A 14,667-nucleotide genomic window follows, 5' to 3' on the forward strand; every position below is an offset into this window, starting at 1 on the left:
ATATGCTAAATAAACATATTATTATAGATGCTATTCTAGCAAAATGATGAATTCTATTATTAAAAAATAGTTAATCGAATTTAATAAGTTACCAAATAATTTTAAGGAATGTACTTATATAAGAGAATTTAAACAGTTGTTAGGAGGGTATATCTAATTTTAATATTTGTGTAGTTTAACGTTGTATTTTGCTCTTTTATTATTTATTGGCTTACTTTTTTTTTACTTTTTATATTTACTAGTTTTATTAAGAAATTAAAAAGGTTTTATCATGATATGAATTTAAAAAAATTATAATATATATTATTGTACTTGTATGTAGCTATATGCTAAATAAATAAACATTATTATTAATTATTATAAGCTCGATTTTCTTTCTATGTTTATTTTTTATTCATAAAGAAATATTAAAAATTAATAAATGCTCTTGTCATAAAGAAATTTATTTATTTATATTCAATTTTGCTTTTAAAAACATCATAGAATTTTTAATTGTTGTTCCATTATAATATATATTTTTCATGTACCATTATACTTAAAAAAGCCTTTATATTTTAAGAGCACATCTCTTAAAATCTCTAACAAATTCCATTGTATTATGTAAATTTTTATTTGATTTTATTTAACCAATTGTTTTAATTTCTTTATACAAATTGCCTAATTGCAAATTTGTTTGAACAACATATCTATAAACAGTCTTTTACGGTATAAGCCTCTTTTTGATACTAAAAAATCAAGTCGTCTCTAGAGTTTCTGCAAATTTTATTTAGAAACACAAAGAAAAATTATTTGTCCTAATATTTTAAAGTGTTAAATTAAAAAATATAAAAGCGATTTTCCTTTATCGATAGTTTCTAATTTTTTTTTAAATTTTACTTTCACTTTTTCTTTGATCCTCAGTTATTATTTTATCGTATTAAGAAACAAAAAATACATGCTTTTAAAGCTTCAAATCAGACTTTAAAGTTACAGTGATCATCCTTTATAACCAAAGCCCAACAACTGTATAGTTTTTCGTAATCGGACAAAAAACTATCCGCGAAAAAATCCACTTAAACCAAAATTATGATTTTATCGCAAATACCGTGCCTTTAAATTTAAAAACCTAAAATAAAACATCTAAATGGATAAGGCCGTAAATATTTCATTACTTATGTTATAACACTCTCCATTTTTCAAAATAGTCTAAACAACAAAATCTTCAGCCTCATCCCTAAACTAAGGAGTCCTCAGTCTATCCAAACTCCACCGCCAATCACACCCTCATCTCACTCATAGCGGCCTGAGGCAGCCTCATATTACTGCTAGTACATTTATTTCCTACAGTATTAAGCCCCCCACTTAATAAAGGCTGTGCCTCGGGGCTTTTTGCTCTAGGAGGTGGAGGAGGCTTGGGAACATTCCCGTTAGGAGGTCCGAAAGTCTGCTGCTGCTTAATCTCGGCTATCACACACGCGGTGTTATTCATCAACGTGGAATTCTTTGGTAGAGTCATACTGCACTGGTTCTGATAGTTATAGTTTTGCATGCTGGTATTCTTAGGCAAGGTCATGCAATTATTTTGGTTCTTGATCGAGTTTGAGATGCTCGTGGGGCAAAAATGCTGTTGCACTTTATTCATGGCATGATAGTCTTGCTGCTGAGCAATAATCATGGCTGAAGTATCTTGCTCTACATCAACAATAATGTTAGAGCTTTGACTGTGTCCTAAATGGTAGTGCTGGTGCTTAGAAATCGTCTCAAAAGTCTGTTGGTTCCGATTTTGTTGCTGCTGCAAACTTTTCACCTCCATTCTAGTTTTATCGCGCTGATAATAGACCCCAGCAAAAATCAACACATTCAAAATCAACAAACTACACCCTATAGCGATTGTGACACTTAAGGCAGTCGAATAAGCCGCATAACCAGCTGCTTCCAGGGTAGCCAAAGTATCAGACTGATTCATCCCACTTTGATACACTTGCGGATTATAGTTGCCAGGTGAAATCACATTGACGCAAGTGGTGACGATGGTATCCACTGTGGTTGCTGCCTCCACAGCGCTGACCATGGTAGCATTTGGTTTTTTGCGGACTAGCTCCACTGTTGGGTCATAGTAGCTGACTCGAGATAGTGGATCTGGTCGGACAGCTCCGTCGTACAAGTCAGCATTGTTGTGGTTACGGAAAAGATTGTGGCGTGCCACCACGTCTTCCATACCGGCTCTATGAAGTTCTGGAATTAAGCGGAGCCAAACGCTGAGCTGGTGAGCGCGAAAGTGGTTTTTCATGCGTGGTTTCATACCTGGAACAGAATAAAAAAGTTAGTGTATTGAACTATTGTTATTAATTTTAATATAGTAGAAAATCTGTAGTTCGGTGATCAGAAATACAAAGATCTATATCTAGTTCTTATACCAGAGGTAGGGTTTAAGAGCAGCAAGTAAAAACAGGGTAAATACCAAAAATGCTTTGAGATTAAGATGTGAGTTTGGATGTATATTTTGGAGTTTGTAGGTAAGGTTTTTATCAGAAATGGATATCTTTATTGTAAATATAATATGTATTGTAAGTATAAGTATATTGGGTGATACAGAAATAAGAGAACACTAAATACCTTTGTTACTTTTCAAGATAAATAAATGAAATTTGGTATATCGATAGAATAGTTATAAGAGCATATTTTGACATTGTTTTCCATCACGTCTGATTTAACAGGAAATGACACTAACTTTCCTATTTTAAATGGTACACTTAGTATATTATGTATTTTGATAAAAAATTATATTCTGGAAATAATGAGACTATATTTTTTACTTTTTGTTTTATACTCATAGAAAATTTTTTTTTTTTTAATTTTAAAATAGGGTGTCATGAAAGTTTACATTTTTAATAAGGTAATTACGGAAAAATAGTTTTCATTGCATTTTATGACTTAGATCTTTTACACGCCTATTTAAAATGTCCAAATCATTAATTTTGGCATTACATTATTTCTTTAAATAGCACATTATTAAGAACATTTTTTAAAATGCGGTTCCTTTCTTCCAATAATTTGATATGATAATTTTTTAAATCGGTTAATAAATAGGTCCATAAGAAGAAAAAAACTAATTCACAAAAATGAACGAACAAGAAGCATTGTAATGACACGCATGCGCTTTTTATTAGTTATTTACGTATATAAATTATTCCTCTTTTCTGTGTCACCCGGTATATGATACCACATACTTTTTTACTTTTCTTTTTTTTAACAGAAAAGTTTTTTTATGTTATTATTATGTAAATTGTTTTCTTTTAAATTATATCTATTCTATTCATCACTTCAGAACTTTTCTAGTAGCAATAAAACTAATTAAGAATAATATCTTTAATACAAACCGAAAATCCTATTTTATCCCAACCAGAAACTGGAGCAATAAATTTTCTCTTTTACTTAAAATAATTCCCTAACGAAAGCTGAATTACTGTTATGTTCCTTTTCGCCGCAGATTAATTTAAGGCCAAAATAAATCAAACACGTCCGAGGCCAATCGAATTTGAATAAAAGTAACAAATTTATCAGATTAGGTTGCTTATGTATTGGCTCAGGCATATAATGTCTCTTTCTTTTCTTATATTTTAGTAGGCTTAATGTACAAATACGAATGGTTTCTTTTTGACATAAATAACACATCTTCGAGTACTGATCAGTTTTACTCGAGAAGTAAATTTTTCACTTCACCTTACTATGTCTACATTTAAATCTACTTTTTACGAAAGATCTTTTCTGTTTAAAGCTATTGAATTATATAATGATATACCTAATGAGTTTAAACTTTTAAAATGTAAATAAATTTAAATATAAATTTAAGGAATATTTATTTCAAAAACAACCGTAGGAGAGCATGCCATCATGTACATTGTACATACAGTCCTTTAGCCTTAGATTTTATACAAACCAAAAAGTTCAAATTCTTATTATTTTATAAAATTTATTGTTAATCATATTTGATTTTAAATGGGCTTCTGCATCTATAACCTTATATATTCTTTATATTAAATTAAAATACGTATTATTTTAGTGATTTCTCCCAGGAAGACTCTATAAACCTCATTATTGTTATGTTTTACCTATAAGTATTATATTATAGTTTTATGGAATAGAATCTTAATTTTATTATTTTTAGTTTATGTAATTAAAAAAAAACATATGCTATTTTTTCTTTTCGTGATTAAGTTAGGGTAGCCCTTAGGACTAGACTTTGCCATTACTTTAAAATCTTGTATTTATAATATATATTTATTGAAATAAAAGTCTTTATTATTATTATTATTAATAATTTTTAAAGTTACAATATTTAGATATAGTGAAGGCAGCAATTTATTGCAATCTAACAAGAGCATTTGATCCGGTCAGTCTTGGCAGTCTAATGTAAAAACATATATTACAAGGATTTTTAAGGAGTAAATTAAAAGACTACAATACAAAGTCTCGGTCTCAAAAAACCAAAAAGCTTTTTTTTTTGAGACCGAGACTTTGTGTTGTCTTTCGATTTATTTATATCGAGGTCTCTTTGAGAAAATGGACAACTTCTCTCACTTTTAAACAGTGACATTTTCTCGATTATTAAACTCTTAGTATTGGGAAGGTACAGCAGCAAATGACCTAATAAAATGAGCAGCATTTTATTAAACTTTGCATCCTAAAGCAGATGTTGTACTAATAGTAGTTAGACCTGTAGCACTTTCTGGATTACAGTCTCGGGTAAGATCGCTTGTAAGAAATTCTACAAAATAAATTACTTGGGATATGCCTGCCTTCTATTCATTAGTTTCCTACTTTATTACAAATTGTCAGAAAACTTGATTGTGAAGTAAATGAAAAAAGCATACATTTTTTTTCGTACTTAGAGACATTATAACTCATTTAAATTTCTTTTAATATTTATGGTCTCATTAAATATCAGTATTCTTATAATCTTAAATAATTTTCTTTGCATTGGAGAATATTGCCAAATTATTGCTTTGTTAAATATCATTAGAGAATATATTTTTTGTTTCCACTGATCCTTGCAACGCACTTATTTTGACGGAAATATACCTTTAAAAGCTTAAATCTTGGCGTGAATGTATTGTGAAGGCTGACATAAGTAAATTTCAATTAGAAATAGTGAAAAATAGCTTGATTGGATCCAGACCAAAGTTCAAAAAGCCGTTAATTATAAATGTAAAATTAAATAAAATATAAAACAGTTGTGTAAAATCAGGGATTTGTATAGCACGTGCACTAATTGGGATTGCAAACTTTATACTAAACTTAAATTATAAGCATTGAATTTATTTGCTCAATGATTCTTTACGCTAACTACTAGTAGGGACTGAATAATTAATTTGAACTTATTACGTATCCATTGTTCTCATTTATTAATAAATGGTGCTTTTACTATAATATCCTTTGTCACAATTGGTATACAGCTCTACATTTCTGGTGCTAGTAGTAAAAGCTTCTTTGTATGACTGTTTTGATAGATTTAGGAACTTAGACGTGATTTTAATTGGAATAAGTAATTATGGTGCAAAGATTTATATTTTTGAAGAATTTTAGTGTGTTTTTTAAAATATTGAACTAAATAGCTGCTTTGCAACAAAGAGCTTGGTTTTCTTAAAAAAGTATAGAAAAATGGTTTCTTATAAATTATAGGAAAATATATATATCTCGAAAATATTTTTAAATTTAATATGCTCTTATCAGCTTTATAAGCAAACATGTCATAAGCCGATTATCAGAGATTTCCGGATTGGCCTCCTTTGCAGATATAGCCCTCACCGAAGGGTTATCAATGTTTAAAATCGTTAAAGGCAATTCGTAGCAATTTTATGCAAATGGCTCGATGCAATTACAAAATGAGCAGTGCTCCGATATGATCTAAAGTTCGATGAATATATTAGGAAATTAATCTATGAATATGAAATATGAAGGGAAAATGAGTATCGGCGCTCACGAATGTGGCCTTTTGGATAATTGCCCCTTTGGATAGATGTATCAGACCTTTTTTTCTTTAGCTATTAATTTTACGTATAAATGTTAGAACACGATCCAAGTTGAACAAAGATCCAATAAATACCTATATGAAAAATAAAGTAGCTGTAATAAAATTTTTATTAGGTGTTATAACAGTTTTAAGTGTAAGCACTAAAACATACTATAAGTGATTTATAATTTGAGTTTACTTTACTTGCCTTTTATCCTGAAATCAACTTATTAGGGTCATATACAAGTTCTACGTCCTTAAGTTTAAAAATGATCTTACGTGGACAATTTAGGAATTATTTGTTCAAAGAGGTTATTTTCAATCAATATTACACAAATAATAGACAAAACTATACGTAAATTGCGTAAATGTATTAAATAGTTTATTTTAAATACAAATTAAATAAGTTTTTAATGGTGGAAGGTATGTTCCTTATTTTTTTTTAATTTTAACTCAAGATAACCCAACTTAGCTCTAAGTATCATGAAAGATATTATTAAAATATTATTAACACAAGCTCAATAGCTGTCATAGTAAAAATGCTGAAGATATAAAGAAAAATTAAAAAAAAAGAAAAGAAAAAACAGAAAATATTACATATAAATTTGATATTTTCTCTTAATTAATAAAATATAAATTTTAAAATAATGAATATACTTATCATTTCCAGCAATCATTTTTTATATTTAACCTTAAAGTACTGCATGTTCATTTAAGTTATCTTTCAAGTTCTTATATAATATTGAATTAACAATATTTTTAATTCTTAAAATAACTTAAATCCTTTAAGTATGTATATGTATATAAGTATGCATATAAGTATATATGTAGGTATAATATATTAGGCAGATAAGATTTATGTATTAATATATATGTTTAATAAAAAATGTATGCGTAAGTATGAGAGTATAATTAACTTATGAAATGATATATATAAGTGATTGTTGTATATTTTGATCAATTCATTTAATTAATTATCTATTTATTTTTTAAATTTTTATATCTAAATATTTCCGAGCAATATAGCTTTTCTTTTGATTATAAAATTATATCTATTTGCATTATTTTTAACCATTACTTTAAGTTTCATATTTATACAACAATTTAAAAAATAATTAAAAATCCCTAACTAAATGATCTTTTTTTTGGATTTATTCTGAATTCTCCAACTTCAGGATTTTTTGCATTTTGCCTGCATTAGATTTTTTAATTATATATTTTTTAGTTTTATAATACACCTATTTGAACTTGCAATTAATATATTTTACAAAGGAATTCCGTGCAACGTGAGCTGATATTGGTTATCGTTAAAATGCAAAAAAAATGTAAGATGAAAGAATAAGTTTGTTGAGATACTTCATATGACGAAATGTAGAGGAAATAAAAGTGATACCTGTTTTCTGAGATCACTACTATCCAAGAAATTATGCAGAAGAATCTGAGACATTCAATTTTGAGTTTTTTACAAAAACTCAGCTTTTAGCAGATTATAACTTGGTGAATTTTGAATTGTCTGCATCCCTACAAAATTTAATTGATTTAGGAGGTGAAGGTAAATTGCAATAGACAACGACGTATTTCACTGAATGTCAGTGAAGGCCAATTAGTTGGAAGGCCCAACTCTCAATTATGGGTATATTAAAAAACAAAATTTTCAAATTTAAGACGGTATTACTCCACACAGTATTACGGCACTGTTTGGTATGGATTTTTAGCCGGTAGCTTCGCTGGACCATATTTCTTGGAGAACAACGTAGAGCAGAAATTAACCTTTAACAGTGACCGCTATATAGGTCAATTATTCTTTTGATCTGAGCTGGATTATATGAATAGCAACAAAATGTAATTTTTACAGGACGATGCTACGTATCACATAGCTAATAATACGCTTTTTGTCAATAATACATCCTATAATAACCTTAAAAAATATTATCAATTAGATATAATAATTCTGTGTAAAAATATATTAAAAAAACATGTAAAAGGTGCCATACCCATTTAAGTTATGCCTGTAATGAAAATATTAACCATAGGTTTAAATAGTTCTCACATCCACCGAGCGATTTTATAGCTTACAGATTAAGCTTTAAATATCTTCCTAGTTAGGATAACAGCTAGTTGAGGCAATCAATATCCCATTACATAAAAAAAGCCCAGCTTCCTGAATTTTTTTATATAACATACACCATTATTAAATATAATTGATATAAATAGACTGTAATATCCCACAATAAAACCTGGTTTGAGTTCACTGGATTTCTTAAATAAATAGTTTTTAGTTTTAAAGTACACCTATATATTTTAACTTGCAATTGATATAGTTTGCAAAGAAATCCCAGATAGAAGTTTAAAAAGGTCTTGTCAATAAAATGGAAAGACGTTTCAAGTTTGTTGGGATACTCCATAGGACAAAAGTTAAAAAAACACATGCTATACTTGTTTTAGGGGTTTTCTGTTTTTTCTTCTCTACAGGGCAAAGTAATCAAAAAACCAATGGAAAAAAAATAAAAAGGTCTATTTACGTGCTTCAAATATGTGCGCAACAATTTCAAATTAATTAAATTTTATCTTTAGAAGATCTTGGACAAAACCATATCTAACCAAACTCAACTAATTTTTTTTTATTTAAAATTTTTTTTGGAATTCATGGGTGTAAACAATATTAATAATGTTTTAAAAATATATAAGACAAGGCTGTACCCAGTTTGTATATTTCACTTCTATTATATTCATTTAACCTCTATAATATGTGCCTAAGGGTTGATGTTAATATTTTCTCTACATATTTTAGCGCTATACTATGTTAGAATTTTCTTTTAAAAATCTTCAGCGATCCTTAGCGATCAACCATAAGATTAAAAAAAATCCAAATAGAAAATCAACGATTTCTATTTGACAAAGAAACGAGAAAATTAATCTCGTGACCTCCCCAACAACTTCCTCCTAACCTATATCTTCTCTCGAAACGTACAAATTTCCTGCGACGTATACGCGTCATATCTCATTGAAAATTTCGCGTAATTTAGCAGCTTCCGTTCCACGCTTCGTGCATTTTATTCATTCCGAAGCACTTTACAAACACGCTCCGTCTCTTTCGCTCTTGTAGACAGACTGCGTTTATTTCCGGTATTTGCAAATTCGCTTTGCAGGCTCTTACAGTGAGGAATTCCTTGAGGAGTTCATTTACTTAGTATGAAACGACGAGGGTTTATGTATGTATTATATGTGGTGTATCGTTTTAGGGCATATTGGAATAGATATGATTTAAGAAAGGTTTATAATGCTGCTAGGGAGTGTTTATTTTGCATAAAAGCTGGTAATCATCGGAAGGGCGGATGTTTAATCAGTTCAGTGTATTTTAAACGTTTATAGTTTAAATCTGGTGGTTTTAATTTGGGGTTATCTGAAAATAGCTACAATTTTCAGGATATATTCTTATCTTAACTTTCAGTATTAAAAAAAAAGTTCATCTTTCCTATTGGTCATTCATAATTAAACTATAATTAAGCCATCGCATTTTTTCTGATATTTTTATTTATTGGCAATAATTTAGTATTTACAATAGCATCGTTTTAAAAATTAATAAATATTTATTTTAAAATTATTACAACCTAGAATTTGCAATAAAATCCAAAATGAAAATTGTAAATTATTATTATTAATTAGCTAAAAGCTTTTTTTTAATTATATATCACTACGGAAATTCTTTAGTCTTTCTGTTAGTTAAATTAGCATGCACTAAAAAAAGAACATAATTTTTCGCTTTCACGTTTTAAAAACACACACCGAAAGCAGAAATAACCGTAACGTTTGAAAATACGCCCCAGGAGATCTATACCAGACACAACTTCCATTTTCGGAGAGTCAGCATAAATCAAAATTAACCGTAGACAGGGGCGCAGTACATCAAATCAAGCCAAATTTTAAAACGGTCCCGAAAGAAAACAAACTGCCGGACCTTAAGATGGCCGTTGAATATTGATGGCAGAAAAATCGTCGATCTGGATTCGAATCGGGATCGGGGTGGGATACGGGGAAGGGGGCGTTAAATTGATTCCCTGAAATAACACGACTAAGAAGACTGGAGATGTTGGCGCAGTCGGTAGGACTGCGTCGAAAAAGGATTAGGTATTTATTTCAAATGTTTTTATTGGATATGCTATTAGATTATAGTAGTATGCTTTGTGATATTTGTCTAATAATAACTTCAAGTAATTGTTTTTTTGGAAGGTATTATTTAGCAATATATCAAAAAGCTGGCTTAGTCTTATTGCTTTTCTCTACATTATAAGTCTGTTTTAGGTCTGAGATCGATAATCTGTTCTAAGGCTTCATCTGTTTAATTAACTGTAGTTTATTTGGTCTGGTTTGCCAAATTTCCACATGTGGATAAAGCATTTAGCCACACGTGCAAATACTAAAATCCTTTAATCAAAATTAATGTTCTCTTCGAACAACAAGCATGTGTTTCTCACTTTTTACGATTGATATAGTCGTCTTACCGAAAAGACTATTAACAGATTAATTTGAGTCCATTGATTCAGCAAACAATCACCCAATATCTGTACTGACAAAATGCAAGTTCTACTGAAAAAATCGTCAATATCCGTGAAAATATATAGAAGAATTAGAGGTTACAAGCGGATATATCAAGTGGTTAGTTTTTCGCAGATCACAACATGGTGAATATTGAATCTAACTCAAGAGAAATATTTTATTATCAAATCTATTAATTTTTTTCGCCGGGTATTAAAAAAAATTATTCATATTTTAGCAATTACTTCTTTTTTATTTATAAACCTCTTTAAGATTAGAATAAATGTATATTATTTCTTATCGTAGAGGTTAAACACTTTTATACCAAATTAGTAAAATACATTGTATTTATTATAATAGATCACCATTTTAATATAATGTGAGATTTATATAAATTTTACGTATTACTAAAAAAATATTAAATAAAAAGGATTCTTATCCATTTAAGTTATGCCTCTAGATAATTTTTTTACAACACAAATATATTATTTTCTTTTGTAATGCTTTGCCTTTAATTAATTTTTTTCCTTTTTTTTTAAACATATTAAATTTTTAAAACATTTTAAAAAGATATTAAATAATAATTAAAATATTAGCCATTTATTTAAATAAGATATTACTTTGTATTTTGTTAAACTGACATCGTCATTTTGCCATTATGGACTAATTGAAATTTAGTTTCTAGTTTGTATTGTCAAAACTGTTTATAAAACTATTATTTATTACGATATATTAATCGTAACTTATGTTTAAAATGTATTGTAGCCTATTGATATTTTACCTATATGCAATTTTCCTAATGAAAAGGCAGCAGAAGTGTGATGTGAATATATAAATTGCTTTTTAAATAAAATTTACGATTTTTACTTTGTTTTTGATAGAAGCCTCGCCAGGTTTAAGGTGAAAGATATGTGGATAAGACATGGGTCAAAATTCTCACATTTCTTTCATCTTAAATTTATTTTTTAATATCAAACAGCTTAACTAAAAGGGAGTGTTACATAACTTTACTAATTGCAGTTTTTAACGCAATTTAAGGCATATGAATTTCATTAAATTTAAAAAATTTTGCTAAGAAGCTTAAAGGCATTATTTGTAGGTTAAAAATTTATAGTTCAATTTATTAAAAGTAGGACAAAATACATAAAATCTACATACATATCTGTAAAATCCATAAGGAAGTACTAAAAATTTTAAAAAATGGTAAAAATGTTAAAATAATCCACATATGAGATGGTTTTATTCGTACACGAAATATATTTTTTGCTCTTTCTACAGCATTTAATTGCTCTTGCTTTGATTGATATTTTTTGATGAACTATAGAAAACCATTATTATTTTATTAAGGCATTATATTTTATTAGGATCTTTTGAGACTCGAGGAGATATCATAAAAAATAAAATTAAACAAATTAAATTCTTTCAGTTTCCTTTAAATTGAAGCTAGTTTCTCAATTAGCTTGAATTTTTTTAACTACTTTGCTCTCTTACAAAAGAAAAGACAATTTTATTAGGATCATTTATGATTTTTGCATACGAGCTAAAATTATAAATACTGCCTATTTTTCAAAACCACCACATTTAATTTTTTTAGTATTTCTTAAATCATGTTAAAATTTTTTGTTATTCTTACTTAGCTAAATGCCAGTTGACTTAGGTTAGGCAAAAGGATTCGATAGTGTAGTAAATACATACATATAAATGGGTATGTAAAAAAAGCATTAGGTCGATAATTTTTTCATGAATATTGGCTATATAACATGTATTGTATCGTTAATATCAAATATTATATGTCTAACATAATTTCATTAGGATCATTTATAATCTAATGTATATCCAAAAATGTATGGAAATATTTTTGTTTTGAGATATCACAACATTTAATTATTCTATAGCTTCCTGAGTGGTTCATAAATTTAATTTATGAACCTAATTTTAAGCTCTTTATAAGCAGCAAACGGAGCACCAAATAATAAATAATAAAAAATATAAAAAATATAACTAAATATATAATAATCTAATGTTTCAAAAGGCACATTAATGAGGGCAATTTTGTTTTATATTTACGAGGGTTTTAATAAATAATGTTTGTTTATGTTTGGCAGTACTAATAAGTAAAATTCTGTAACACTTTCAGTTGATTGCGGCACTCTTTTTGGATGGATGCAGCATCATGTTTACTGATTACTTGAAATCAAAGAAAAACTAAATTTAAAAATTATAATTTTAGTTGTTACTATATCGTGTTTATCAGATTTGACCCTTAGTGTTTTTTTTCTGTTTCTGAATTTTAAAAAATGCCTTGGCGGTCGACTTTTAAATAACGAGTTAAAATAAGGAAATGATTGAGGAAACAACTAAGCTTAAAAAAATAGTTAAAAAATTTATAAAGCTGAGAAAAGATTATGTTAAAAAACTGTTTTTTTTAAAGGACTTATCGAATGATCCTCGCATCTGAGTGCACTATTTAAAATAAAAATTTAAAACTATCTGTTCAAATAAAAAGCTTTGCAGATTGCATTAGTTTTTGAAGGGAACAATTGACAAGGGGTATAAGATACACTATACTAGGATTTAAAAGAAGGTATAAATTGGCTATATACAAAAAAATTGTTTAATAATACAGAAAAAATAAAATATGTAGCATTAAAAATAAAAGGAAGTATAGCATCAAAATCCCATCTTACCCAAATTCCTAACAGTATTTTATCTATACAAATTATTACTGTTAGGAATTTAGGTAAGGTGAGATTTAAAGGTTTAAATATTTTCCTGTTTATAGTAGTTTTATAATCCATTGATGTAGTTCTCGGAGTAAGAAAGAGAGGCCAATCTTAATATTTTTTTTGTATTCCAATAAAGGTGTAGATGACCGAGATTAAATTAATTAAGCTAGTTGCCTATAAACCACAAAATGTAATCGATGCAGGATAGGCAACTTTCCGAACAAACGTTCTAACTTAAGTCAAACGTATTATTAGTCCTGACATTAATTGATAAATGCTGTCGCATTATCGCGTCCTCTACTGTCAAATTTAAAACTTCATATAAATGGAGTATTTTGTATCACTTATTAGATGAATTTGTGTGAATAATCACCTACTTTAAAGGAGGTACTGAAGGAATTACATATCTCCTTGTTTCAGAAACCAGAAGTAAGTGATTTCACTTTCTGAGTGAAAACAAATTAGTCTGAGTATAGCGATGTCATAGTGGATATTGCCACTTCACCTACAATAACAGAAACAGCGATCTTTCCGATTTACAATAATTCTGAGCTACCGTCTGCAATCCCCATATACAATTAAAAACTGTGCTATAACTACTATATTCCTTAATATAAATCCACTGCTTTCTCTTATGTCAACCAGCATTTTAACCATTAAACCTCCCTAATTCACGATGGACAATCGAGCGTACTATACGCTTAAGCAAGTAAATCCCAAACTTTACCAGCACCCCCATTGTCCGAGGGAGCGACAGAGACCAATTCAAAATTATTCAAAACACACCCCCTGTCCAGACGTATACGTACAATAGAAAATCGTGGCGCATCCGCTCGCACATTCGATAAGTCAAAGTTGGTGGAGGACAATAATGAATGGGGAACGGATAACTCGATGGGGGTAAAATCACGCGCCCGCTTTCCCAAAGTTCGACGCGAACTTTATATATACAATAATCCGTTTTAGCCGTAATGAAAATTGGCTTAGTTCGGTCTTGTCTTACAAGGTGACACGGTGTCAGCTTTTGTAATCTCTGAAGGGGGTTTTGGGAGGCCTGCAGGGGATAGAAAAGACCTTGGAGATTGATAAAGGGATAATCTAGTAAGTTAGCAAATAAGTCGATTTGAGGGTATAATTTGATAATATATTGTTTCAGTTATCGAAGATATCCGCTTTAAAATTGTAAAAATATCCCTTTAGAGTCTAAGTTCTGAAAATTTTCAAATATATAATTTTTAATCAACTAAATTACGTTATTCGAGAGGTGAATTTAGCATGTAAGTTATAAAAAAAATTATGTGTTTTTACGAGTAATAAAGTAAGTTTCTTTATTCTAGCGTTTCTCCCAGACTATCAATAAGAGCGAAATTGGTTTTGGTGGCCAAGAATACTTTTTTTTGTAGAACGAGCTTG

The 14,667-nt window shown here is 28.8% G+C and overlaps 1 protein-coding gene across 1 annotated transcript in view; it reads right to left on the reverse strand.

The window, feature by feature from the left end:
- Positions 1 to 706: 706 nt before the first annotated feature.
- Positions 707 to 14,667, reverse strand: part of LOC126740559 (neuroligin-4, Y-linked-like) — a 326,504-nt gene continuing 312,543 nt past the window's right edge. Inside the window, exon 10 of the mRNA XM_050446644.1 lies at positions 707 to 2,283. Within this exon, the coding sequence (XP_050302601.1) occupies positions 1,256 to 2,283 (1,028 nt within the window). The 3' untranslated portion in view covers positions 707 to 1,255. The remainder of the gene's footprint in view (positions 2,284 to 14,667) is intronic.

This window comes from Anthonomus grandis, chromosome 9 (assembly GCF_022605725.1).
Source record: "Anthonomus grandis grandis chromosome 9, icAntGran1.3, whole genome shotgun sequence".
In the NCBI taxonomy this organism is placed as follows: Eukaryota; Metazoa; Arthropoda; class Insecta; order Coleoptera; family Curculionidae; genus Anthonomus; species Anthonomus grandis.